At 46.2% G+C, this 27,260-nt stretch overlaps 2 protein-coding genes and 1 non-coding gene across 10 annotated transcripts; all 3 read left to right on the forward strand.

Annotated features, from left to right (window-relative positions):
* Positions 1 to 106: 106 nt before the first annotated feature.
* On the forward strand, positions 107 to 179 carry TRNAE-CUC (transfer RNA glutamic acid (anticodon CUC)). The gene has a single exon. It is a non-coding gene; the product is annotated as a tRNA-Glu (tRNA).
* A 299-nt stretch (positions 180 to 478) lies between these two features.
* Positions 479 to 9,150, forward strand: CHTOP (chromatin target of PRMT1). 8 transcript variants are annotated; one of them, XM_007178549.2, is made up of 8 exons: positions 483 to 778; positions 1,266 to 1,307; positions 1,772 to 1,853; positions 3,199 to 3,352; positions 3,975 to 4,058; positions 5,901 to 6,087; positions 6,912 to 7,049; positions 8,744 to 9,150. In XM_007178549.2, the coding sequence occupies exons 3-8, from the start codon at positions 1,789 to 1,791 to the stop codon at positions 8,947 to 8,949; spliced, it is 834 nt and encodes a 277-aa protein (XP_007178611.1). In that variant the 5' UTR covers positions 483 to 778; positions 1,266 to 1,307; positions 1,772 to 1,788; the 3' UTR covers positions 8,950 to 9,150. The 8 variants fall into 8 exon arrangements, with proteins under 8 accessions (XP_028021324.1, XP_028021325.1, XP_007178611.1 ...); XM_007178547.3 differs by lacking the exon at positions 1,266 to 1,307 and having other exon boundaries at positions 484 to 778; XM_028165522.2 differs by lacking the exon at positions 1,266 to 1,307 and having other exon boundaries at positions 484 to 778; positions 5,904 to 6,087.
* A 16,221-nt stretch (positions 9,151 to 25,371) lies between these two features.
* SNAPIN (SNAP associated protein) lies at positions 25,372 to 27,184 on the forward strand. The gene is made up of 4 exons (XM_007178546.3): positions 25,372 to 25,566; positions 25,833 to 25,879; positions 26,120 to 26,238; positions 26,572 to 27,184. The coding sequence occupies exons 1-4, from the start codon at positions 25,424 to 25,426 to the stop codon at positions 26,671 to 26,673; spliced, it is 411 nt and encodes a 136-aa protein (XP_007178608.1). The 5' UTR covers positions 25,372 to 25,423; the 3' UTR covers positions 26,674 to 27,184.
* The last annotated feature ends 76 nt before the right edge of the window (positions 27,185 to 27,260 follow it).

Raw genomic sequence — 27,260 nt, forward strand, 5'->3', positions numbered from 1 at the left:
GAGGGATGCGCCAGGAAATACGAACATCTTTTTCGGGGGGACCGAATCAGCCCCAGCGACCCAAATTACTAACCCGCAGCCCCCTTAAAACCCGGGAGCAGGGACTTCCCTGGTGGTCCAGTGGCTAAGACTCTGCACTCTCAATGCAGGGGGCCCAGGTTCAATCCCTGGTCAGGGAACTAGATCCCACATGCTGCAACTAAGACCCAATGCTGCCAAATAAATACATATTTTTTAAAAGCTTTAAAAAATAATCCATTTTCCAAAAATAAACAGAGCTATGCCACTTGGCCACGCCCCTTCCTAGGCGGGGCGGGGGGAGGAGGCTGCGTTTAATACAGACCAGGCCTTTGCTAAAGCCCCGCCTTCTCCCTAGGGCTCCGCCCTAATCCCGCGCAGGCGTGGCACAAAATTTGCGGCCCCTTAGTGGTGCGGCGGATCTGACGCATAACGTAACTGCGTCGACGCCATTTTAGCCGGTCCCTCTCCGTACTGGGTGTGGCGGCCATTTTGTTTTCGACACCGAGCGGGAGTTGACGGCAGCCGCTGTGGTGAAAGGCAGGAAAGGGCAGGCCGGTTAGCAGGCGAACGGGCCAACCGGACAGCCAGCCAACAGCAACGAACTAACCTAGCAATCTACCGCTTAACACATCTAACTAACCGCCCACCAAGTTAACCCGAGCCCCTCCACCGTCAACTTAGATTCGGCCGGCCCCCGGCCCGCCTGCCGCAGCCGTGGTGGCAGCCCCGGGAGGAGCACTGGCGTCCGTTTCCTTCGGTACGTGTCTGTGGTGAGGAGCGCAAGAGTCCTGGGGAACGGAGGGGGTCCGGCGGACGCGGAACGGGAGCTGGCGGGATGTGGAGGCAGACAGGGTGTCCGAGATGGAGGCCCCGGAGGGGGCGGAGCCCCTGAGAGGGAGGCGGGGGAGACCCCGAACTGGAAACTCGCCGCGGGATTGATGGAAAAGGTGGGGATTTGATAGGGTTAAAAAAGAATGTTGTTTGGTGGGTTGAGCAACGTTGGCGGTTCTCACAGGGCTTTGAGAGGGAAGGGAGATCAAAGGAGGACCACACGACTTTAGGGAACGTTGGAAAGTAATGGCGGCTTCAGGGTTAAATTTTGTGGAGCGCTCTGCGGGAGCGAACTCCCAGGTGAATGCCCATTTAGGGAAACCTTGCCTACTCCCTCCCTCCCCCAGCTCCGCAGGCCCTTGCTAAGGCTCCTACTTGATTCTGAAACTGGTATGCTTGTGTCATCTCTCTAGATCAGTGGTTCTCAGTTGTGGCTGCACAAGAGAAGCACCGAGGTAGACTTTTTTTTTTTTTTTTTTTCCCCTCTTCGAGGTAGACTTTTTGGGGTTTTTTCCCCTTCTAATTGCTGATCCCCAGACCTCACCGTCAGAGATTGTGCTTTAAATAGTTTGGGCCCAGGCTTCTGTGTTTTGTTGTTTTTTTAAGAAAAAACTTCTTGCAGCCAAGGTTGAGAAGGACCGCTCTAGATGAAAAGCCAGACTCTTAACACTTTCTTTGGCTAGGTCTAAGTCTGCTATTTTGGAGGCTTGGACAGATATTTTCTGTCCTGTGGCCTTGGAGTTTATTAGTTTGAGGTAGCTAGCTTCTGAAGTTTAAGCACCTGAAATGAGTTTTGGTGTGATCGTCAGTAGTCAATGATACAGGCCTTTTCATTCATTTTTGGTTGGGGCCTTTGGCACTTGTTGAAATGAGGTGGTCGTCATTCTCATTTGCTCATTCTGTCCATTGTCCTTTGTAGATTCTCGGGATTTGAAGATGGCTGCACAGTCAGCGCCGAAAGTTGTGCTAAAAAGCACCACCAAGATGTCTCTAAATGAGCGGTGAGGCAGCCAACAGCAACTTCAGCTCGTTCATAAGAAAACATTACTTAAATTGGCCCTGGGGTCCAATGCACAAAAACCGGTTTTAAACTAAATACCAACAGAAGGCTACAGACCTCTGTTCTTAGTTGCATCGTATGTGGTACACAAAACAAATTGGGCGGTTGTTTCAAAACCCCTTATCAGTAGATTTTTGTGTTATGCTGTCTGAAATATTTATCTGGTGGGATGTATTTTAAAAAGACTCCTCACACCCTCCCTTTTCTTCACTTTTTTTTTTTTTTTTTTTTAACATTGATACAGGGGTGGTGCAGCTCGGTAGCATGGTACCCTAGCTGCAGTAGGCTTGCTGCCCAGTCCAAGGCCAGCAGTGTTGTGTCTGGCCTGTAAGAGGCGGGTAGCAAGCTATGAATATGTCCAAAGGCCCTTGAATATCATTCTTGGGCCTTGTAAGAGGCACTTGCTTTGCTCCATTTCACTTTCTTTCCATTCTGCTTTTAGTTTGTTTTTGCTTTCAATTCTTTTACAATTGAATGTTCTTCTCTTTCATTCCATTAAACTTACCTTGACAGGAATAATAGAAGAGTGTCTTCACAAGCTCTTAAATGATTAAACTAATCTTAACTTTTTCAGAAATAATCACTTAGAGTCAGAAAAAGTAATCATTTGACACTAAGAAAAGTTAAGGCATTTAAAGGCACTTTCTGTCTCTGAGAGCTTTGTTCATTGAGTGCCTTCGACCAGTGACTTTATTAAGCTGATGTTAGACCACTAAAAGATTTACTTATGTTTGTTTGCCTTTTCTGAAGCATATGTACTTACCTTTATCCCTTAGTGATACACTAATTCTCCATATTCATGTTACTGCGTGAACAAATATATGAGAGAATGTGATAATGCTCCTATAATTTATGTGGGTGTATCATTTCCATGGGCTTTGAAGGTGCTCTAGTCCTTCCTTATATTTGCCCTTAAAATGCACCCTCAGGTCCCCAAAGGTTTTGGCTTGCTTTGTGTGTCTTTGAAACTACATCTTCTGTCTCTTGTCATCATATCTGCTTATTGCGTGCTTTTCATACTTTCTACCTCTCTAAAAGCCGTTACCTGAGCCCTTGTTATCACTTTTGATTGAATGTGCTACACTTAGCTGCATTTCTAAGTTTCTGATTCTTGCAAGTTTGTGGAAGCAGAGGAGTCTTTAACCCACATCAGCCTTGATCTAAGTGTACCACTTTACTTAAAGTTCGTGGGATCTGGAGCTCCTGGTCTAGCAAGCCATGAAAATGCCAATAAATGTTTTGTAATAAAGCGTTTATTTAAACATCCATTTTGTTCGACCTTGAAGCTTTACTAATATGCTGAAGAACAAACAGCCGATGCCAGTGAATATTCGGGCTTCGATGCAGCAACAACAGCAGCTAGCCAGTGCCAGAAACAGAAGACTGGCCCAGCAGATGGAGAATAGACCCTCTGTCCAGGCAGCATTAAAACTTAAGCAGGTGAGAGAATGGGTCTTAATGCTCCAGAAGCAGCTGGTGATCCCTGTCAGGTAGTCCACTGAGGCTGTCAGGACGCCATGGATAATTACGAGGTGGCTCAGGGCAAAAGCTGAACTTCTCTGGAGGAAAGAGAAGTTCAGAGAATTCTCATTTTGGCAGGTACCAATAAGTAACTTTTTGTTGTCTTTCTCTTTTAGGGAGTTTGCCATCAAGGTGGCCTGTTTCTGTGTTATCAATGAGTATTAATCTCTTTTGTTCTCTGATCCTTTGCCCTTAAAATAGATGCACTGGCTTTTTCCACAAAGAAATTTTGGTTTCTCTTTTAGATGATCTTCAAAAAATCCTTTATTTCTCATTAAATGCTTTACAAATTAGGGAAATGATTTTATTCTTTCTTCCCTAATACACGGAGTCTGAAAGGCCTCTTAGTCAAAGGTTTTCAATGCTAAACAGTAGAAAGAGTGGGGTGACCCTCATCTCCACGGCACCTAAAGTTTTGTCAGTAAAGTAGAGCGAGAACACTGAGTAATTAATTTAAGAGTTAGCGGGTTCTCTTTCAAATTTCCAGTAAGAGATAATCCTATTCAGATCTGAAATAAAACCTGCTCTTTATTATTCATAGACTTTATGTGCAAGTCCGGACAGTGGCTGTGGAAGGATATGTCCAAGCTGTGGCTGGGCGTCTGGAGGGCGGTGCCATGCAACTGTAAGGACTTTAACTGGTAGCACTGCATGGCTGTGCATAAAGTCAGCAGTTAAATATAACACCCTTCCACCCCACCCTGAGCCACTGGGCTCACTGACCAAAAATAAACAAGGCCTTCTGCTTCAGCTGCCTTAAGCCTTGGAGTGGCTGCATTCATCCCAGACCCAGGAAAGCAGTAAAAGGCGCCACTGTTTTCTAAGAGTAAATATTAAAAATTGTTGAAGACAGGTCTCTGACATATTATTCCAAAGGACCTTTTAACAAGAAGCTTGGAACAGAGGCTGTGCAGAAGAAAGTAGCCTCTAGAGCACCAATAGAACTTTCCACGGTGTTGGAAATGTTCTGTATCTGTGCTCTCCAATACAGTAGCCATTAGCCACATTGACTGTTGAGCGCTCAAAATGTGGCTAGTGCCATTGAGGATCTTAAATTTTTATTTTTATTTATTTATTTTTTTACTTGTAATTTAAATTAGCTACATGTGGCTAGTGGTTACCTTAGCATAGAGCACAGCTCTAGAGTGGAAACTGAATGATACAGTTGACATCCTTCAGCTTCTTTTCAATGTTAGAGACTAGTATTGGTGGCAAGTAAGAGATGGGAAGGGAGAAGAACTTCTAAGTACTATGCATTCTCCCCTTAAAGCACAGGTCTTGGGAGAATGTACCAAGGATGACTAAACACAAGAGACTTGTAGAAAGAAGTCCTGAACTCATGTTGTTCAGAGCCTGCCCCTCTGATTAGAAGCAGTTTATGATCTCATGCTAGAAAGCTAATAATAATAACTCGCAGCATATGGTTGCAGAGAAAATCATTTGTAGTCATTTGTGGGTGAAGCCTGAGGACGCATAATTTATTTTCGTTCATACTGACTTATGGCGTTATAGGAGAACAGGTTTGCTAGGGCTTTGGTGGTGTTCAAGGCTACACGGTCACCCTTTCCTCTGAAGGAATTTTAATTGTCTGAGATGTGGTCTTTGTAGTTTCTCTTTGAGGGACAGATTATTGAAAAATTTCTATCTATGGTATGTCCTTGTTCTCAAATGTGGCCCTGAGTTTTATGATTATAGCTAAACTGTCTTAATTCTAATGCACGTTTGGCTAGCTTTCTATGGAGATACATTTGAGTTATGTGTTTATTTTGAATTAAAAGTCATTATACTGAATTAATGGAGCTGTTTGCAAAGGTAGACATGGAATTACGGCTATTTAAGATATGTAAGGAAAGGAGATTTGACTTTTTTGTGTTTATTTACATCTTAAGGTAAAAAGTGGACCGTCTGGAGATAGATACTCAGAGGAAAAATGGAACACACTGGCCTCTTTGACTGAGAAATCAAACTTGTTCTTAAGTCACAAGAATTCAAATGAAATTGTAATTTAAACTTTGCCCAGAGTGTGATGAACTTCCTATGGTGTTTGAGTAAGCCTTTGAAGACAGTGGTAGTCCTTGGGCAGGTATGAATCCAGTCCTGTCATTGTCAACTGGTGGTTCAAAAACAGCAGAATCCAGGATTTGAAATACAGTGTTCTTATTAAAACTTATGTTCCAAGTAGTGGTATATGACTTCTGTAGCCAAACTAGTGAGGTAATTTGTGGTGATGCCAATTTCATGGGACCATACTCAAGCTTCTTAGAAGCTCTGGATCAGAATTCTGCTTGTTTTCTACCATGTTCTGAGGCAAAGGCTTGCTTCTGGTTTGGGATCCTTATGACACCCCGTGCAGGTTTATCTCCCGCCACACAGACATCTCACTTGCTTCTTTTTCTCTGCACTTTGAGTTGCTAAATCCCATTGGATTGCTTTTTTGATCTCAATTCCCTAACACCTTTTCTTCCAGAAGAGCTTAAAGCAGCGCCTGGGTAAGAGTAACATCCAGGCACGGTTAGGCCGACCAATAGGGGCCCTGGCCAGGGGAGCAATCGGAGGACGAGGCCTGCCCATTATCCAGAGAGGCTTGCCCAGAGGAGGACTTCGTGGGGGACGCGCCACAAGGACCCTACTTAGGGGCGGGATGTCGCTCCGAGGTCAGTGCTCTGTACCTGATAATTGTCGGCCCACACCCCCTTCCCTTTTCTCTTGGGCTGCTTATGGACACATTTGTTTAACATCTTTAAGCCTGAATTTGTATTGATATAATTAATAACTTCTGAAATCACATATTTTTAATAGTGCTGCATGTTTTTTATCGATACCATTCCTTTTCTGATAATGTGCAATGGTGAGAGGCTAGGACCTGCGTTACAACAGGTAATTCATGTCATCTCCATTCCATTTTAAAACACCCTGCTGCTGCTTGAATCGAAGCACATTCAAGTTCTAGAAATAAGTCAAATCTAAGAAACTTCTTGGCCTGTTGGCCTATATCTTAACTAATCATCTCTGTTCCTGGTTTTAGTGAAATACTCTATTACATCTGGAAAAAAGAGGACAAGTTGACCAATAGCACTTAGCTATATGTTACATTTTAGGCACCGTTACACTGTTCTCTATATAGTTCTTGTCCCCTACAAAACTGTACTGAGAGCAGGAACCATATCATTTGTTTTTAAATCTGCCATAATGCTAGGCACCTACCTGTGATTATTCAATAGATACTCATTAGATGTATGTACTTAACTAATTGACTTAACTCCCAGCTTCTTCCAAAAGTGGATTTGTGGTCAGACTTGTTGAATTGATTGAATAAAGAGCAGCTTAATCTTTTCACACTCAGTGTGCAGCTTGCCCCACCCAACCTGAAAATTAACTGAATTAACTCTCATTTAACCCTCACCGCCTTCCTTTGGTTAGAATCTACTTTGTCTCTCTTGGATTTACCTGCATATACATTGTATGCCTCCTCTCCAAGGTCAAAACCTGCTCCGAGGTGGACGAGCCGTAGCTCCCCGAATGGGCTTAAGAAGAGGTGGTGTTCGAGGTCGTGGAGGTCCTGGGAGAGGGGGCCTAGGGCGTGGAGCTATGGGTCGTGGCGGAATCGGTGGTAGAGGTTAGTCAGCTACCAACTTCAGAGACTAGCTTCCCCTTATTTCTCTCCCTTCAAAACTCAGAGCCACCTTTCTGCACAGCTTTAAGTCATAGGCAGGCTTATTTGTTTGTCTTGTTTGTTTTATGAAACTGGCTTATTTTCTAAATTCACATGCTGGTAATGTGGAGGTATGTCCTGGGTTTTCCAAGAACAGTCAGGTATGTGTTACAGAGCCAGATTATATTCAGACTTCTTTCAGGCTCTTGCAAATTTAAATTGTATTGTTAAAAATGACAGAATGGTCAGTTTGGCGTTTTATCTTTTTCTGTCCCTGACCCACCACCACACACCCCACCCCATAGCTCAAAACCCACTTTGAGTCTAAGAAGAGAAAGGAGGGAGATGTACAGAAATGAAGCAGAGTTAAAGAGGATGGTGAGGCTTGGAGCTAGGTATTGACTCTGAAACCAAGTAAATTCAAGATAAAGTTTGTGTCCATGCGAAACCAGAGATGACTTTTTTTTGATCAAAGTAGAAAAAGCAAGATGGTATTGTGTCAGTTAACTAACTGACTCTTGTTGATAATCTTACCTTGAGACTTAGTGATATTTGTCCTGTGACCTCATGGCCCAGACTGGAAGAGAGTTTTTAATGGTGTTGCTGTTAATGCCAAATCTCATGGGAGTTTTCTGGCTTAGAGGTTAGTGGAAAACTCCCAGCAACACCTGTCCAGGAAAAATAAATATATATTCTTGTAGCCCCTGGGTATATTTGCTTTGGTCTTTTTAAAGTGTGTGGTGGGTCTTCCATAATTTATGACCTTGAAGTTGCCAGGGGATAATAACTATTGGGAAAAGAAATTTGATAACCGAGGGCTTGTTTTCTTCTCTCGCATTATATGTTGCTTGGCTTATTGAGTGAAGTACAAGCTAGTTTGGATTTCAGGATGAAATAGCATGTTTCCAAATTATCTTGACTTGGTTTCTGAGAGAGACATCACAGGGATTGGGCGGGGAGGAGTCTGAAGTAGCTTTTCAGAAAGCTGGGTATGTTTTGTTAAGTGAATTGAAACCACCTCTCAGATAACCATAATTGTTAAAATGTGAATAGAATCGGGAGATAGAAATGGCTGGGACTACTCAAAATGTTTTTCCCCAATTCCCTTCATTGTTCCTATGTCAGAATAACTCCTCAGTCTCCTGACATAGGATCAGTTCATTAGGTTTGATAAATTTGAGGAGACGAGCTAATTTTTCAGAAGGATCTCCAGTAAAGTTTAATTTGAAAACTGTCTAGCTTCACACCCCTGTTTCTCTGTGCCCTTGTTACTTCCTCCCTATCTTACTAAATGGGATTATCTTTAATGTACTTGTATTTTAATTGTAAACTTATGTAGCGAGTCTCAAATTTTAGTTTCTCTGTCTTAGGAGAGATAAAGAAATTTTTAATTATCAGTTAACTATATTCCCTTACTTTGTTGATAGAATAAAAAAATTTTAAATAGCATTTAGAGATGAGCATGTAATAAGGGATTCATTATGTGTGCTTTGCATGTGTTGCTTTCTATCCAGTATGTTTCCTGTTTTTCCAGATTTCTCCTCTTTTGCCCTGCCCTTCAGCCTTTCTCAGCTAGGCCCCACTGCTCTAAGGGGCATTTACCATAGCACCAATTAAACTTACTTGTAACTGTTTTTCTTTTTTTTCCCTTGGGCCAGGTCGGGGTATGATAGGTCGGGGAAGAGGGGGCTTTGGAGGCAGAGGACGAGGCCGTGGACGAGGGAGAGGTGCCCTTGCTCGCCCTGTACTGACCAAGGAGCAGCTGGACAACCAACTGGATGCGTACATGTCAAAAACGAAAGGACACCTGGATGCGGAGTTGGATGCCTACATGGCTCAGACAGATCCCGAAACCAATGATTGAAGCCTGCCCACCCTCCTGTGAGATTCTTGTTAAAGTCACACATCTGTAAATAACCTTGAGATAACAGATGAGAAGAAACTTGATTGATGCTGGAAGGACCTATCATAATAGGCTATGGACTGACTTGCCACCAGTTTGTGCATTTAGTGTGTTCCTTTTACTTTTTGATACTGTGTTGTATGAAACTCTTTTTTCCTCTGACTTGGGTTTTGTTTTGTTGTTGTTTGGGGTTTTTTTCCTTTGCCCAGACTTCTCTTTGAACATGACTTTGTTGGCCTTGTGGCTAGTACACCCTCTTCCCCGCTCTGCCTTCCCTCACTTGTCATATGCTTTGACATTCTGACATTTCCTCTGTTCATCTCCCATGAAAAAGTACCAGAAAGAGCCCATCAATGTCCCTCCTTAATGTCTAGGTTTCTGAGTTACAGTTCTGTTCTGCATCATCTTTAAAGAGCCTCTTAAAAGTGTTTAGAAAATCTGGAGCTCAAAAATGCATTCTGCCACGCTGATGTTTTAGTAAAGTAAATTAGGAACTTTGACATAGCTACAGGGCCACCTAACAAGTTACACACGGTAGCAGCTCTGATTTGATTAAAGTTATTACCATGTACATTTACACCACATAACCAGTGTACTAGGTCAGGTATGTGCACTTTCTACCCTGGAATGAGAATTATAAACTTTTCCTCTTGGCTTTGCATCATGCCCAAAGAGGGTACTTTTGGATTGGCTTACACCTACAAAAGAGTGGGGAAAGCCGTTTGGTTTGGCAGATGCTTCAGAAGGGAAAGGGCTGGAAATTGATGGCAGATATCTGGTGGGAGGGGTCAGAAGATATCCATGCTGAAATACTATTATCCTTATGTTTATACCAGGCCCATCTTGGGCTTCATTCATTGACTTTGTTTGACCCTTATTCCCCTTGAAGTTTTAATTAAGTTCAGCCATATTCTGTCAACTGTTCCAGTTTCAGTAGAGTCTATTGTTTCTGGTTCATTGTAACAAGAAATTGTTCTCTGAAATCCAGTCAGGACTTTCTCTTTATTTGTTGGGTTCTTTGAAATATGGCCACTATAACAATATTTTGATATACCCCTTGTAGAGTTGAGAGTCCTTCAAAGTTGTATTAAAATTTGGGGTGGGAGGGGGATGTGACTTTGGGGCAGAAAGTGAACAATTTGCCCTCTTTTGAATAATCCCCGAGGTAAGATTAACCACACAGAGTAATGTACCAACACATTTGGTCCATAGGAAGCTCAAACATAATGGTCTCGGGGGCAGTCGAGGACCCTGGCCCTGGTTTCCCTTTTCCCCTGTGCTGTTTAAGGGAAAAGAAGAAGCTAACCACCTCTAATCAAACCAGTTGCCATTGAGCTACCTGGTACCCTAAACTGTTGGGAGGTTGTGTGTTATTGTAGACTGGGAAGGAAATTTTGGCCAGGACAACCTGAACTTGAATCCCATTTGTATGACCTGGGCTACTTAACCTCTGGATTGTGAAGCAAGTTTAGTTGTAGAAGGGAGAGCTTGAAAAGACCATGTGGGGTTAGGACAGAGCCACGCTCACATAACCAATCAGACCTAGTTTTGAAGTGTCTGAACTCTACTTATTCTTAATAGAAGTGGACTGTGAGACTGGAGGTCTTTAGCCCAGACAAGTATTTATAACCTTTAATCGGAAAGAGTGAAAAAGGTGTTTTTGTGTGGGCAAGGCCAATTTAAAGGATAGTTCCTTAGATCCCAAACTCCAGTCAGCCACCAACGTTCTTCTGTGGGAGAGGTACTGATTGGCCGTGGGCAGGCTACCCCATGCGAACTTCGCATCCACTGGTAGCCTTTTGTCAGTCATCTTGCAGGGCCTCCAGAATACCTTTGGGAGAAAGGGAGGGAGCTGCAGGGTGAGTGAGTCCTTCTACCCCACAACCACACAACTTGGGATGACCCATCCCTGGGATTTTTTCCCCAACCCTGTCCTTCCCAAATACTTTGACCCTCCTTCAAGGTAGCTAACAGATATGTGCCCTCAGGATATTTTTAATCTGGTGGCTTTTGGCACCACCCTCCATAATCCACTGAGATCCTCTGTGTAAGAATAAGGAGTGAAAGAGGCACTGGGTTTTTTGTTGTTTTAAGTTTATTATTTATTTATTATTTATTTTTGGCTGTGTTGGGTTTTCGTTTCTGTGCGAGGGCTTTCTCTAGTTGCGGCAAGCGGGGGCCACTCTTCATCGCGATGCGCGGGCCTCTCACTGTCGCGGCCTCTCCCGTTGCGGAGCACAGGCTCCAGACGCGCAGGCTCAGTAATTGTGGCTCACGGGCCTAGTTGTTCTGCGGCATGTGGGATCTTCCCAGACCAGGGCTCGAACCCGTGTCCCCTGCATTGGCAGGCAGATTCTCAACCACTGCGCCACCAGGGAAGCCCGAGGCACCAGTTTTGAAGCTTATTCAAGGGATGGGGTAACTAGCTGAGGGAGAGATGGGGAGGGGCCAGCAGTATGAGTCTGGGTCTCACAGTGCCCAATTCCAGTTCCATGGAGCCCACACCAGAGATCACCCCGTATACTTTTGGCAAGGTTCCAGGCTAAAAGCAAAGTGTTGAGGGAGTCAGGAAATGAGAGGTGAGGGGTGTACTGGGTGGCAGCAAGTGTCTGAGGCCTCCCACCACCGCCAGTCCATCCGCTGATGTAATTCCCTTGTGAGGGAGAGGTCCATTTCAGAAAAGAGCTCCTGGATGCCTCGGCCCCTAGGCTAAGGAAGAGAAGCTGGGGCCAGGATACTGGGTCCTTCAGGAAACGGGAACTTCCCGAGGTGCCAGGTGTGCCTTAGCTGCTCACTCTCCTGGGTCAACCTCTTCCAGCTCAGGATTGCCCTGCCCAGGTTGCTTCCAGTCCCACCTCGTCCTGCTGACTCAGTGCTCCTAGTGCCCACAGGTGTCTGTCCAAAAAGACCTGCCCCGTGTCCTCTACGCCCATCTCTTGCACTGGCCCAACTTGCAGGGTAGTGAACTAAGACCAGGTTGGGGCTGCTGTTTCTAGCACCTGTGTGATCTTTACTAACTACAAAAATGTCAAACAGATCTAGTGGTCAGGGGACCCTGCCTGAGGCATCCTGGGGAGGAGCGGGGGTGGGGGGGTTACTTTGTGGGTCCCAGTGAAGATGGGCAGTGAGGCAACCACTAGAGCTTAAGGCCCCTTCCCTTTCTGCCTCCTCTATATCCCTCCTACCACTTGAAGAATTCCTCCCCAACAGTGGGCAAAGGAACTTCCCTACCAGTCATGGACCCTCCAGCTCCACTCACTGCTCACTGCAGTTCCCAGAGTCTCCTTGAGGCCTGCGCCCACTTCTGCCATCCTCGATCCTTCGTGAGTGTCCCGGGTAGAGCAGAGTGGGACAAAGAGAGTCAGCCTGGCTCCTGGGTCAGCCTTTCACTCATTCAGCCACCATCTGCCAAGGGCTTGCCAAACGGACACAAACAAGGCATTGTTTGTTAGAAAGGCATTGGGAGTACAGAGAAGAGATTGATGAGCCAGAATATGAAAGTCAAGGGAAAGTTTAACGGAGAAGGGGGGAAGAATATTCGAAGGAGAGGGAACAAATACAAAGGTGCAGGGAAAGTGTGTTCAGTGGTCCTTCAAAGTAGGGTGGGAGACACAACTGATCAGATTGGGTAGCCTGGAGCCTAATTGTCTGCTAAAGACCTTGGCCTTTATGCTCTGGGTAGTGGGGAGTCATTGAGGACTTTTAAGAAGGAGAGTGCCATGGAATAATTTATACAGAATGGTGGTAGGAAGTGAAAATGGGCTAGAGGGAGGACCATGGAGACTGGGAAACTATTAGGTTAGGCTAGAACAAAACAGAGCTGGCCTGAACCTGGGCAGGCCACACCCTCAGCAGTTTCCTAGCTATCTGACGTCTGGGATGCCTGTCAGCACAAGAGACAGGAGTCAGGGGTGGCCTGAGCAACCACAGTGGAGAAAGCACATGGCATATGCCTCTCCCTGGCCTGCTCTTGTTTGTCTCCTTAGTGTCCCCATGTGGTGACCCCATGATGCCTGATCTGCCACCCAACCCAGCCTCCACCACGGCTACCCACTCACTATGGCCTCATACCCTGGAAAGAGCTAAGCTTCCAGGCAAGAGGGGCTGGCAGAGGACAGGCCTCCAGCCCCCATAAGTCCAAATGGCAGCACTTTCCTCCCCTCCTCCAGGCCCCCTGCGGCCTTGTCAGGTAGTTTCAGCTAATACCCACCCACCAGCAGTGAACAGCACCCAGACCAGCACTGTAAATGGGACAGGCCTAGGGGGTGGCTCCTAGAAGGGAGGCAAGGGGCCCAGAGAGGCTGGGACCTGGGAGGAGACCTGGCCTGGCCTGGCCTCTGTGTCCCCTCTCCTCTTCCCGTGGGCTGTCCTGTCCATCCCACTGCAACCCCAGCCCTCCCACTACCTCTCACGCTGATTCTCCAGGCAATGTTGTTACCAAAAGCTCAGCCTCTCTGTACACCGGTGCCAAATCCAATCTCGGAGACAGAGTTTTGGGTGAAATAAAAAAGACAGCTTTACTACTTTGCCAGGCAAAGGGGACACACTGGACTTCTGCCTCACAAAACTATGTGTCCCAACCCGGGAGGATTTGATGAGGGTTTTATATGGTTCAGAGGGGGGTCTCTGCCAAGATTAGGGTGTGAGCAGGACTGGCACTCCCTTAATCTCCTCTCAGGTGGTCAGTCGCCTAATCTTGATGAGCTTCTCTGGTCCCTTTAATCTTGCCTCAGGTGGTTTCTTGGCGGCCCCTCCCTTGATTAGCAACTGTTCGAATCTGGAGCTCAGGGAAGGTCATGGAGGCTGAAGTCTTGCCTACAAGAAATGGGGGACGAAAGGGCCTCCATGGCTGGGAGCCCCACAGGGCCCCACTCGGTTTCAATGTGAGAAGGGCAAGGGTGCCCAAGCCTCCAGTTCCCTGGGTTCCAGGCACCTTTAAGGACTAACCTCCTGCTCTCTCCCTCCCCACAAACACACATATAGACACAGCTGTCACAGTGGAGGCATGAGAAATGGAATATTTCCTGCCATATCAGTAAACAAAGGATGTCACAGTCATCAGCTTGCAGCCCTCCAGTGTGAGCTGGTGAGCCTTGAGGGAACTCGGGAAGGAAAGAATACCTGCCATCTAGCAGCCATCAGCCTGCAGCCACTCCCCACGGTGAGCACAGAGGAAACTCAGGATGTGAAAATACAGGGTACTGGCCCCAGATAGCTGAGGTGCATATCAAAGGAATGATTTCAGTGAGCCCAGAACTCTTGCATCTTCCCATACATAGAAAAGCACTAAACTCCTTAACTTGGGATATCTGGTTTTCTTTTTTTTTTAATTTTATTTATTTATTTATTTATTTATTTATTTATTTTTTTTTTTTTTTTTTTGGCTGTGTTGGGTCTTCATTTCTGTGCGAGGGCTTCCTCTAGTTGCGGCGAGCAGGGGCCACTCTTCATCGCGGTGCGCAGGCCTCTCACTGTTGCGGCCTCTCTTGTTGCGGAGCACAGGCTCCAGATGCGCAGGCTCAGTAGTTGTGGCTCACGGGCCCAGTTGCTCCGCGGCATGTGGGATCTTCCCAGATCAGGGCTCGAACCCGTGTCCCCTGCATTGGCAGGCAGATTCTCAACCACTGCGCCACCAGGGAAGCCCTATCTGGTTTTCTTTAACCATAATCTTTTGATGTTCCCGGCTACCTGCCCTTTGTTGCAAAATATCTGTAGAACCTGGCTCCCCCCTTCGCCTCCTCTGAGCAGTTCTCTCAGGGTTACTTGAGATGCTGCCTCCTGGGCTTGAAGTCCTAAAAATTCCCGCTGAATAAAACATAACTCTCAACTTTTAGGTTGTGAATAATTTTTTAAGTCCACAGGCATATCATCTCGTTTCTGACCCTGAACCTTCCCCAGGCACCACCTCCAGCCTCTTATCAGGAAATCACATCTCCAGACTGCTTATGTTCTGTCTCCAACTTTTAGCTGGTAGTGTTAGGGTTAGAGTAGGATAATCAAACAGTTAGCTCAGAAACCCCATTAGGGGATTGTAGATAGAGAGAAAACTTCAGGGGGGCTTTGGGAGACCACAGTAAGATTAATGATCACTCAAGAAATTAATGGGAAAATCCTGCAACAATGTGGGCTTGCTTGACTCATAAAGCAGAGCAAGTCGTTTAGCATCAAAGCCAGATTGGCTCGCTTAACAACAAAACCAAGCTAACTTGATTAGCAACAAAAGCATACAACAGAAGAATGAGACATGCCCCAAAACAATTAAACAATGGTGACATGAGACCACATCCTTCCCAGTGAGCTCAGTAAGTTAATGACCCACAAGACATGTTCTTTGGCCCCTAGGACATGCTCTTTGCACACAAAAAAACAATCATTATGGAAAGGTGAAAGACCCTCATTGTACTGAGACCTGAAATAATTTTTCCAAAGTGCCATGACAGTCCTGGCCTGACCATGTAGGGACAAAACTCCCCTGCCCAAACTGGAGGAGGAGCTGATGATGGAAGCGTGACACCTACTCAAGAAAGACAAAGAAGGTCTTCTCCCCCTCCCCTCTCTTCCTTTGATTAGAAAAATGTAACCCACTAAGTACTTGGGGCAGCACAACGCTCGCCTGCCTGCTTGTTAGCCTCACAAGCATCCTATTCTAATAAATCACTTCTTATCACTTTGCCCCTCACTGAATTCTTTCTGCATTGAGACATCAAGGACCAGAGCTCTTCAGAGCCCCCGGAAACACCACCTATCTGTTTCAGTAGTGCAAGTGGGAGAGGTGTTGCAGGTGACCTCTGGCTGCCCTATTCTCCTGCCTGGGTGGGCTCTCTGACCTTACCACACCAGTTCTAGTGACTTGGCCAGGCAGGATGACCCCCGAGGGTGGAGACTGAGGTGATGGTGGCAGCAGTCTACCACCACTAATCCCCAGACAAGGGCCTCTTACTGTGTAGGGCAGGCAGGCCAGTAGACCTGGGGCAGCTATGGCTTCATGAGCCCTCTTTAAAGGATTCTCTTAATTCTCCATTTAGGCTTGACTTATTTAATTTCTTTACCCTTTAGTGTAACGTGATTATCAATTTAAGATTTAAACACATCTTTGGTGTGATATTATGAGGTATAAGAAATATATATTTGGGGCTTCCCTGGTGGCGCAGTGGATAAGAATCAGCCTGCCATTGAAGGGGACACAGGTTCGATCCCTGGTCCGGGAAGACCCCACATGCCGCAGAGCAACTAAGCCTGTGCGCCACAACTACTGAAGCCCACGTGTCTAGAGCCCGTGCTCCACAACAAGAGAAGCCACCACCCGCACACCACAACAAAGAGTAGCCCCTGCTCGCTGCAACTAGAGAAAGCCCACGCGCAGCAACAAAGACCCAGCATAGCCAAAAATAAATAAATAAAAATTAAAAAAAAAAAAAAAGAAATATATATTTGGTCGTCAGCCCCAGTTCCTGGCACAGAATTCCTAAAACCCTTAGAATTTCCTGTGATAAGAGCAATAAAGGTGTCTTTTGTTATGTTAATAAGGTGACTTTTGAAAAGCTCCAGGTAACCTAAGGGGGGAGGGGGATAGTTGCCAGGGGAATCAATCAAGTGATTAGAGGGTTGGAAATTCCAGTCCCACCCCCAGACCTCTGGGGAGGGCAGAGGGGCTCCTCATTAACATAACTCTATCTGAGTTATGTTAATGAGGTGGTTTGGACCTCACCAAAGGATGGGGGCTGATTGCCAGAACCAACCTTGTGATTAGAGGGATGGAATTTTCAATCCCACCCCCCAATCTCCATGGAGGGGAGAGGGGCTGGAGGTTGAGTTCAATCGATGGCCAATGATGCATGCCTATGTAATGAAGACCTCACAAAACCCCAAAAGTGTTGCAGGAAGGGGGACCCCTTTCAGGGCCCGAGAGTGGGCTCTTGTCTTACACTGAGAAATGAATTGTCCAAGGAGACACAGGTGCTGACAAAGCAAGAGACTTTATTGGGAAAGGGCGCCTGGGCAGAGAGCAGCAGGGTAAGGGAAACCAGGAGAACTGCTCTGCCACGTGGCTCGCAGTCTCAGGTTTTATGGTAATGGGGTTAGTTTCCGCATTGTCTCCGGCCAATCATTCTGACTCAGGGTCCTTCCTGGTGAGGCGCGTATCTCCCAGCCAAGACGGATTCCAGCGAGGAGGATTCTGAGAAGTTGGTAGGACATATGAACTGGAGTCTCCTCTCTCCTTTTGACCTTTCCTGAATTCTTCCGGTTGGTGGGTAGCTTGTTAGTTCCGCATTCCTTAGCAGGACCTCCTGTTTAAGATAATTCATGCAAGTGGTTACTACAGTGCCTGGCCAGGGCGGGTGGTTTCAGTCAGTCGTTCCCCTAACAAAAGGACTGAGAGCTTACAGAGCCTCCTTGACCTTCCCTGAGTTCCAAAATGTAGATTCAAACAGTTGCTTATCAAGGAAGGGCAGGAATGCAGAAATGAAGAAGAAGCAGTCAAAAAACAATAGTGCAGCCATAGGGCAGGGTTCTGGTTCCTCCTCAAGGGATATACATAACAAAATACCTTTGAGTTCTTCTGCTGGAACAAGGCTCCCACCCAGGTGGAGGATGGTGACTTGAGGCTGAGCATAAGACTCCTGGAGCACCACGCTATCACCTCACCACCAACCAATCAGAAGAGAGTCTGCACACAGCAGAAGACAACAAAGACTCTGGACCCCTCCCCAGATGATTCTCCCTTTAAAAACTTCATGGTCAAAGCAGAATCCTCGGAGTTAATCTTTGGACATGAGTCCACCATCTCCCCAGGTTGCCGGCCTCCTGAATAAAGCAAGCTTTCCGGGCTTCCCTGGTGGCGCAGTGGTTGAGAATCTGCCTGCTAATGCAGGGGTCACGGGTTCGAGCCCTGGTCTGGGAAGACCCCACATGCCACGGAGCAACTAGGCCCGTGAGCCACAACTACTGAGCCTGCGCGTCTGGAGCCTGTGCTCCGCAACAAGAGAGGCCGAGATAGTGAGAGGCCCGCGCACCGCGATGAAGAGTGGCCCCCGCTCGCCACAACTAGAGAAAACCCTCGCACAGAAACAAAGACCCAACACAGCCAAAAATGAATAAATAAATAAATAAAGCAAGCTTTCCATTCCTACCAGCACTTGTCTCTCTGGTATTGGCTTTGGAGCGGCAAGCGGCCGAACCTGAGTTCAGTAACACTAGGAGGGGGTCGTGGGAACCTCTGACTTATATCCAGTCTGTCAAAAGTACGTATAACAACCTGGGCTAGTGATAGAGACTGGTGTCTGAAGTGGAAAGAGTGGGGTGGGGGTGGGGGTGGAGGAGCACTGGTGGCAGTCATAGGACGATCTTTAACCTGCTGTGGACAAAGAATGTCCTGCCTTTTCAGTAAACAAAGGATGTTGAGGCCATCAAGCCCTCAGCCACTGCAGCTGTGCGAGGGTGCACCCTGAGGGGATTCAGGATGGAGAAAAACAGGATACTGGCCCTATCCTTTGATAGTTAAGGGGTATATCAAAGGAATAATTTCAATAAGCCCAGACTCCTTCATCTTCTCATAGATAGAAAAGCGCTAAACTCATTAACCTGAGATGTCTGTTTCTTTAATTAGCCATAATCTTTTGATGTTCCACTAAGTAGGGGTTTTTTGTTTGTTTGTTTGTTTGTTTTTGCAGAAACTCCTATATAACCTGGTTCCTCCCTTACGTCTTCAGAACAGTCCCTCAGAGCTATCTGAGGAAGCTGTACCTCGGGCTTAAGTCCTCAGTAATGCCCCAAATAAAACATAATTCTCAACTTTTAGGTTGTGCTTTTTTTTTTTTCAGTCGACACTGGAATCTGACGCAATCTCGGTTAGTGTCAGAATTGAGTTAAAGTCTCGGACGCCCTGCTGGTGTCTGAGAATTGCTTGTTGAAAGTGTGGGGAAACCCACACACACGTTGGCATTGGGTCAAAGAAACCGAAAGACGTGGGGATAAGAGATACACACAGTGAAAAAGCTTATCTGGAAGTGTTGGGTGAAATGAGTTCCCCCAAAATGTTCTGAAGATTTACCCTTTGGATTTTGTGTGTGAAAGCACATCCTCTAAGGGAATTTCATTTCAGAGGGGACACCAGGTCAGCAAATGGAGAAGAGAGAGGAGACGACGGAAAGCTAGACAAGAAAGATAAAAGAGGGGAACAGTCCTCCTCAGCCTCCACCCTCCGACCCCTTTGGGATAAGCAGGAGTCCTGGGGTCTGACCTGATCCTGGTCTGAGGATGGAGGATGTGGAGGTGGTGGATCCCAAGCACCAGTTAATAAAACAGCAAAACAGCAGGGGGCTTCTCTGGTGGCACAGTGGTTAAGACTCTGCGCTCCCAATGCAGGGGACACGGGTTCAATCCCTGGTTAGGGAACTAGATCCCACATGCATGCCGCAACTAAGAGTTTGCATGCCACAACTAAGGAGCCCGTGAGCAACAACGAAGAAGCACACCTGCCGAAACTAAGACCCAGTGCAACCAAATAAATTAAATAAATATTAACCAAAAAATACAGCGGGAATCTTGGGCCTCCTGGCTGCCTACCCCTTCCCCACTCCCACCCCTACTGCCGCCCCTTCAGCTCTGCCATTGAAGCATTGTAGGGCTCCCCAGACAAAGTTCTCACCTCCCAGAAATCAGGGTAGACCAGGCAATACCCATCCCTTACCTGGACCTGACAGAGGCCCGAAGAAGTCTGACTCTCAGGTCCCCCCCATAGTTAAAGCTGTCACCAGACACCATTCTGTGCCCCACTCCAAACAGGAAGGACCCTCTGACAACCCTGAGCACCCTCCTGCCACACTCGGGCTCCACGGGGGATGTCGGGGTGCTGCTAGCCTGCCAGGGAGAGGGCACAGTGTGGCTGTGCAACGGATGTGCGCCTTCCCGCAACAGACCCCTCCCCCACGTCCTCTGCCTGCCTCTTCTCCTTTTTTTTTTTTTTTAAGTTTTTTTTTTTTTATTTATTTTATTTTTGGCTGGGTTGGGTCTTCATGCTGCATGCCGGCTTCCTCTAGTTGCGGCGAGCGGGGGCTACTCTTTGTTGCGGTGCGCGGGCTTCTCGTTGCGGTGGCTTCTCTTGTTGCAGAATGCGGGCACTAGCCACGTGGACTTCAGTGGTTGTGGCACGCAGGCTCAGTGGTTGTGGCTTGTGGGCTCTAGAGCACAGGCTCAGTAGTTGTGGTGCACGGGCTCATGTGGGATCTTCCCGGACCAGGGCTCGAACCCGTGTCCCCTGCCTTCGCAGGCAGATTCTTAACCACTGCGCCACCAGGGAAGCCCCTGCCTCTTCTTTATGAAAGTTGTAGTCTCCCAGGCCTCCCCTGGGTCACAAAATCCTAGCTCAAGAATTAATGAGTGAGGGAATTCCCTGGAGGTCCAGTGGTTAGGACTCTGCTTTCACTGCCGAAGGCATGGGTTCAATCCCTGGTGGGGGAATTAAGATCCCACAAGCCACATGGCAAGGCCAAGATAAATAAATAAATAAACAGTACAACTTTAAACATTAAAAAAAAAAAGAAGAATTAATGAGTGAAAGGATGTGAACATGTAGGGACAAAGATAGCAGTTGGGCCAGGAGAACTGGTAAGAATTTATACAGTAAATCAGCCATATGTTGGTCACAGAATCTTTAGTTCCCCCCTGAAGTACCTAGATAAAAGTATCTGATGCACATTTCCTGAGCTGTTTTACAGATGCTAAAACCCCCACCAAATAGAAGAAGTTAAGTACTTGATGACCATGAGCATGCAGTCCCCAGACCAGCTGGAGCCTGAGGATTGATAATGTTAACCCCTGTGACACCACCCTATTACCTCACCATCAACCAATCAGAGAGCTGTGCACATTCTGATCACATATCCTGTGACTCCCCTCCCTCACCTTTCCCTTAAAAACTTTTCCCTGAGACCCTTCGGGGAGTTCGGGTCTTTTGAGCATGAGCCACCCTGTTCTCCTTGCATGGCCCTTGCAATAAACCTCTCGCCGCTCCAAACAATGATGTTTCAGTTTGCTTGGCCTCACTGTGCATCAGGCACACAAACTTGGGTTTGACAACAGCTGTGTTGCCTGAGCCAGTGCAGCGCTCAGCACAGCACAATGCAGAGGTTTCTCGTGGACATACTCCCAGACCCACCTTCAGGTAGCCAGCAAGGAGGGGGCAAGTCAACCTAAGCACTTAGAGTCGGTTGAATCAGCAGATGTGGAACCCGTGGATACGGAGGGCCTACTGTAAAAGCGATTCCTTAAAAGTTTGGACAGTAATTGCAGTGGAGCAAGAAAATCTTCTTGTTTGGTTTTTCTCCCAAGATAAAAACTTGTGCAGATTTGAAGGCACTTTTGCCAGTGTTACACAGATGGTTCAAAGTTTTTAAGACTCTCAGAGTCAAGGTTTCTTTTCATTGCAAGTATGTGAATATATCTCTGTAGCTACAGTCTGTATTCAAACTACTGGAATAAAATATCTGCCAGTCAAAAAAAAAGGGGGGGGGTAGACTTCCCTGGTGGTCCAGTGGTTAAGAATCCGCCTTCCGATGCAGGGGACACGGGTTCGATTCCTGGTCAGGGAACTAAAAGATCCCACATGCAGCGGGGCAACTAAGCCCGCGCACTGCAACTAGAGAGAAGCCTGTACGCCACAACTACTGAGCCCGTGTGCCACAACTAGAGAAACCCTTGCGCTGAAACTAGAGAGAAGCCCGCACATCGCAATGAAGACCCAGGGCAGCCAAAAAAAAACAGGGGTTGGGGAGCTCAGAGACAGAAGAGAGGGGGAGTTTTTATGACTTACATCTCCTTCAGCCTCTGTGGAAAAGCTAAGGACCAGAGGACTACTGCTATGTGATACTGGCACAAGCAGGGAGGAGGGGGAGTTTGCACTGACTACCTTGTGCCATGATGCCTGGAATTTGATAAGTGTTTAGAGAATGAATAATTGAACCAGCACTGGCTTTCAACCTGTTATCCAACTTCAGGGTTTCTGGAAGAGCCTTGCCCAGTCTCCCTCACCGAGGTGTCCAAGGGATCAAGAAAAGATGGATTCTAGAGTCCCTTTCAGCACTTATTTTCTCTGAGCAGGGTTATTATGTAATCTGACTGATACGTTAGCGTGCAAGCTGACCTGGAGGGTACAGAGACTAGAGGCAAGAAGATCAGTCAGGAGGCTGATACAATGCCCTCTTGAGATATAAGAGCTAACTCAAAAAAAAAGCTAAGTCAATGTGATAAGGAGTGAAAAGGAAAGCATAAAAACAAAACACAGAGTGATTTTCTTCAGAGAATCAGCCTTTGAAGTAGGATTACCAGATAATATACTTATACTAAAAAATTATTTGTTGTTTATCTGAAATTCAAATTTACCTAGTGTCCCAGAGTTTTTTGTTTGCTCTGTTTTCTAAATCTGGCAACCCTACTTCGAACAGTTACCTGAAAGGGCTGTGGCCTAACTTGGGGGCTTCCTGTCTAGACACAGATCATAAACCTCTTTTCCAGCCAAGGCCAGCCCCTGTTCTCTGTCCCTGGCACAGGCCTCAAGGACTTGGCCCTTTTTCCTTTCCTCTTCAACATTCACACCGCTTTGTCCCGGGCTTCCTCTTCTGAAAGCCTGATTATGAAGCAGGCCGCCGTTGCCCTAGCTACCCCGCTTCCTTGCCACTTACTCCCCAAATAAGCCCCCAGCCTCTCCTGAGAGTTTTACCTCTAATCACTAGAGGGAAAGATAGAGGGAAACAAACACAGTAAACAACAAAAACTGTACAAGGCTTTAAAAGTTGCCACAGTTGGGGTCTCAGGTTTGCAGCTGCTGACCACCACTCTCCCACAGTGATTTAAACACCTTTATTCCTGAGGACAAAACTGTCAATGAAAAAAATTAATCAATAGTCAATCTAAGAAATGGAAATGGAAAAAGAAATAAAATGGAAAATTTTATTCAAACCAACCTGAGGTTATGTATATATATATATTTTTTTAACATTTATTTATTTATTTGGCTGCACTGGGTCTTCGCTGCAGCACGCAGGCTTTTAGTTGCGGTATGTGGCGTCTAGTTACCTGACCAGGGATTGAACCCAGGCCCCCTGCATTGGGACCGTGGAGTCTTAACCACTGGACCACCAGGGAAGTCTCCAACCTGAGCATTATAAGCTGAAGACAGTCTTTCAGTAACTCTGAGGACTGTTCCAAAGAGCTAAGGTGGGAGGCTAGGACTTAACGTGATTTTGACGAAGGGGTATGTGCAATCAAGCTCACATCTTGGTAGACGGTGACTGCTATTCTCCAGAAATAGAGAGCTTAGTTAATGGTTTAGTGCTTTTCTAAGAATAGGAAGATGCAAGAAACAGAGATCATAAAATTTTCTCCTGAAAACACATAACTGAGGGCCAGTTCTGCCAGTTTTCCCAGAGCATGAAGTGCCTCATCCTGATCCTAAATTCCTTTCAGGGTGTACTGTAGGTCATTGACCGCAGTGGCTAATGACTTGATTCTTATAGAACTGGCTAGTGGGCAACATTCTTTATTTTACAATCCTCTACCTTTCAGTCTTTATTTCAACCAAGGTTTGGGAGGCATTTCATGGCCAGCTTGTTTCATGGTGCTAGGAATGCGCATTCCCAGGTAAGGCAAGGATTTCATTGATAGGCCAATGTGTTATTACTGGACTAGGCCCTGTTAACAGTAACCAAAAGCCTCTGGACTGTCTGTCTTACTTGTCTGTTACGGTCTGGATAATGATTCGCTCTTGTTGTTTCTTCCTATATCTAGAGTTACGCTATTACAATCATTGATCTTATAGAACTATATATTTGGTTAATAGTTTCAAGTTGCCTAGTCATCATTATTTTTATTGGAGGCTCAGTCACACATTTGGTAATGCAAGAAACAATAATCTTGTAAAATAGGCAGAATACAAGTAACATAGTTAGTAACATTAATGAGGTAATAAGTAAACATTTAAGCTAAGAAATTCCATTAGGTATCTCCCCAGGTCATCTGAGCTAGTCTGTTCTGCAAGCAATCGCTGTCATTAAGGGCAATGATATATTGGTATTGTACATAAAGTTTACCAAAGATATCTGCAAGTACAAGGTGAGTGGTGGGTCAGCCTGATGCCTTACAGGATTAAGAAAGGAATGTTATCCTCTAAGGAGTTACATGGTTGGCGTCAGAAGAAGAAAAATTTATCTTTATGGTTGAGCTGGTATTTCTGACATTGGAGAGATCTGGTTAATGCATAATGCAGACGCACACTGCACACTAGAGGGAAGAAAAGAAAAGAACTTTTTTTTTTTTTTTTTAACTAAACCAGCAGGGAATTCCCAAGCAGAGAACATTTTCATGTTTAAATTTTTCTTGTTTGCCTTAAAATAAGAACTTCATTTCATCAAAGCTCAAGGCTGAACATTCTGGTGCCCATTTATTGTGAATCACTGGAACACATTAGGGCTTAAAGGACAGAGGGCTGTGCCTCTTGTTGAGAATTCAACAAGAGAGGTAAACTCTCTGGAAAGCCATGAAAAACAAAAGTAGGGAAACTTTTTGAGGGTAGATAAAATTAAAATTAAAATATGGAAACAATAAAACAATTTTTTTTACTGTGGCAAAATCTATATAACATAAAATTTACCACTTTAACCATTTTTAAGTGTACGGTTCAGTGGCATTAAGTAAACTCACATTATGTAACTATCACCATTACTAGTCTCTAGAACTTTTAAATCATCCCATACTGAAACTCTGTATCCATTAAGCAACAAGTCCCCATTCCCCCTTCTCCCCAGCCGCTGGCAACACTGCTCTGATCAGGAGATAAAACTACATTTTATGTCCATGAATTTGACTGCTCTACGCACCTCATACAAGCAGAATCATTAAATATTTGTCCTTCTGTGTCTGGCTTATTTCACTTAGCATAACGTCGTCATGTTTAACGCATAGCATGTACCAGAATTTCATTCCTTCTTAAGGCTGAACAGTATTCAGATGCAGTTTTGCACATATTTTAGCGCCATTAAAAAATACACTTAAATTTAGAAATATACTATACTATGACTATCATCTGGCTTTCCCACAAAATTAACATGGGAAAGCTATGGACAACTGGGGACATAGGCATTTATTTTTCACCTTTGGAGAAAACAAAACGTACGCATCCCCAAAATGGTTCCTTCTAGCTCTTAAAGTCTGGAGACTTTCAAAACCCGCCACTTCATGGCCTACAAAGAACTACAACTCCCGGTAGCTCCAGGGCCCGGCCCTTCGCCCCGCCCTGCTGGCTCCAGAGACTGCGTTTCCCAGAAATCCCAGGCCGGGGTCAGAGCTGGCACTCCCCGGGCGCCCCCTGGCGGCGCACTTCGGCGGGGTTTCAGTTCCCGGCGGCCCTCGCGGCAGGTTCCGGCTGTAAGGGCAGTTCGTGATGGCGGGAGCTGGTTCCGCCGCTGTGTCCGGGGCAGGAACCCCCGTGGCGGGGCCCGCAGGCCGCGACCTCTTCGCCGAGGGGCTCCTCGAGTTCCTGCGACCGGCTGTGCAGCAGCTTGACTCTCACGTCCACGCCGTCAGGTGCCCTAGAGGGAAGGTTGGGGCGGGGCCTCTCCTCGATTTGGTTTTTGTAGGGGCGGGGCCAAGAAAGGGCGGAGACAAGACGAGTTCGGCTTTCGGATGGGACTAAGAATTTGGGGAAACTGATTGGAGGCGGGGCAGACCAGCGGAGGGCCTGCCGGTGGGGGCAGAGGCTGGCGTTTCTGAGCACTTAGGAAACACATAGGGGAGTAGGTTTTTGAGTTCCATTAACTGTCTGACCGTGTAGGCCTTGTACCTCTTTGCAGAGAGAGCCAAGTAGAGCTCCGGGAACAAATTGACAACCTAGCTACCGGTGAGTAAGCATCCCCGTATACCCGGGATCCTACAAGTCACTACAGGACCTTATGTTTTGCCAACCTCTGGGGCTGGGCTTCTGTCATTTGCTTCCGGGGCTGCCGATGGACTCTTCTTAAGTTTCTAGTGACTGTACCCATGTGGAACAAGAGTGCTTTCCATAGCATTTACTAACTTACTTGTTCCAAGAATGAGAAGGCCATTAGGTGTTTAGTTGCATCTTCCTTCCATTTCCCAGAACTGTGCCGTATCAATGAGGATCAGAAAGTGGCCCTGGATCTCGACCCCTATGTGAAGAAGCTCCTTAATGCCCGGCGACGAGTCGTCTTGGTTAATAACATCCTACAGAATGCCCAGGTAAAGGAATTTCCTACCAACAGTAACTCTTTGTTCTTCTAAGTCCTTAAGGTATTCTCCGATTTTCAAGGGGTGTCATGAAGTCCCCAATACAACGAAAGTCACCGTAATTTTTAGTCTTTTTGGGGAAAGGGAGTTGTCAACTAATGCCAGCCAGAATAGAACTTACTGTTCTTATTCTTAACCCCCAGTTGCTCTCATTTATGTTCTTACATACCTTAGAAGACTTAACGTTGAGATGAAGCAAGCCTAAGACATTTTCCAGCCTAGTTGACAGCAAGCTCTAAATCCTTTCACAGGGCAGTTAATTTGATTCCAAATCTTCTGTTGTAGGAACGGCTGAGGCGGCTAAACCACAGTGTTGCCAAGGAAACAGCCCGAAGGAGGGCAATGCTGGATTCAGGAGTTTACCCCCCTGGTTCCCCAAGCAAGTAACAGGCCAGAAGATGGGCCCATGGCCACAGAATAGCACAAATACCATTCCCCGGCTGCCTGTTTCCTCCAGGACTCCCTGTAGGTGTTGGGACATCAAAAGGGCAGCCCTGTGGTTTGTTTGAAGCACTTCAGTCTTACCCATTTATGTGGGGCCCAAAGAAACCTATGTAGAGCAGGACTCAGGATCCCAAAGGATTTATTATGGCTCTTGCTTCCAAGAATGAGCTGAGGCCTCTACTTTTTTTTTTTTAAGCTCCATACTCAAGGCCCACCTCCTCTACCATCTCCGAGCCGCATTAACAAGGGAGGGGCTTCCTCTTTTACATGCGAGGTTGTTGGACCTGGGCAGAATGTCCTCTACCTGTGACTTCCAATATTCCTTTGTTTACACTAGAAAGGGCAGGCAAAGTCAAGGTGAATGACCCACCTACCCTCTTTTGTTGACTGCACTGGCTTGACTACTGTAGCAGTGTTACTAGAACCATTTAATTCAATAAATGCTTAAATGGTATTCCAGTTTACTCTGGTATATGGAAAGGTTCCAAGAGTCTTCTGCATTAATTCAAATATAGCTTCAAATTGAGATC

This window comes from Balaenoptera acutorostrata, chromosome 1 (genome assembly GCF_949987535.1).
Source record: "Balaenoptera acutorostrata chromosome 1, mBalAcu1.1, whole genome shotgun sequence".
In the NCBI taxonomy this organism is placed as follows: Eukaryota; Metazoa; Chordata; class Mammalia; order Artiodactyla; family Balaenopteridae; genus Balaenoptera; species Balaenoptera acutorostrata.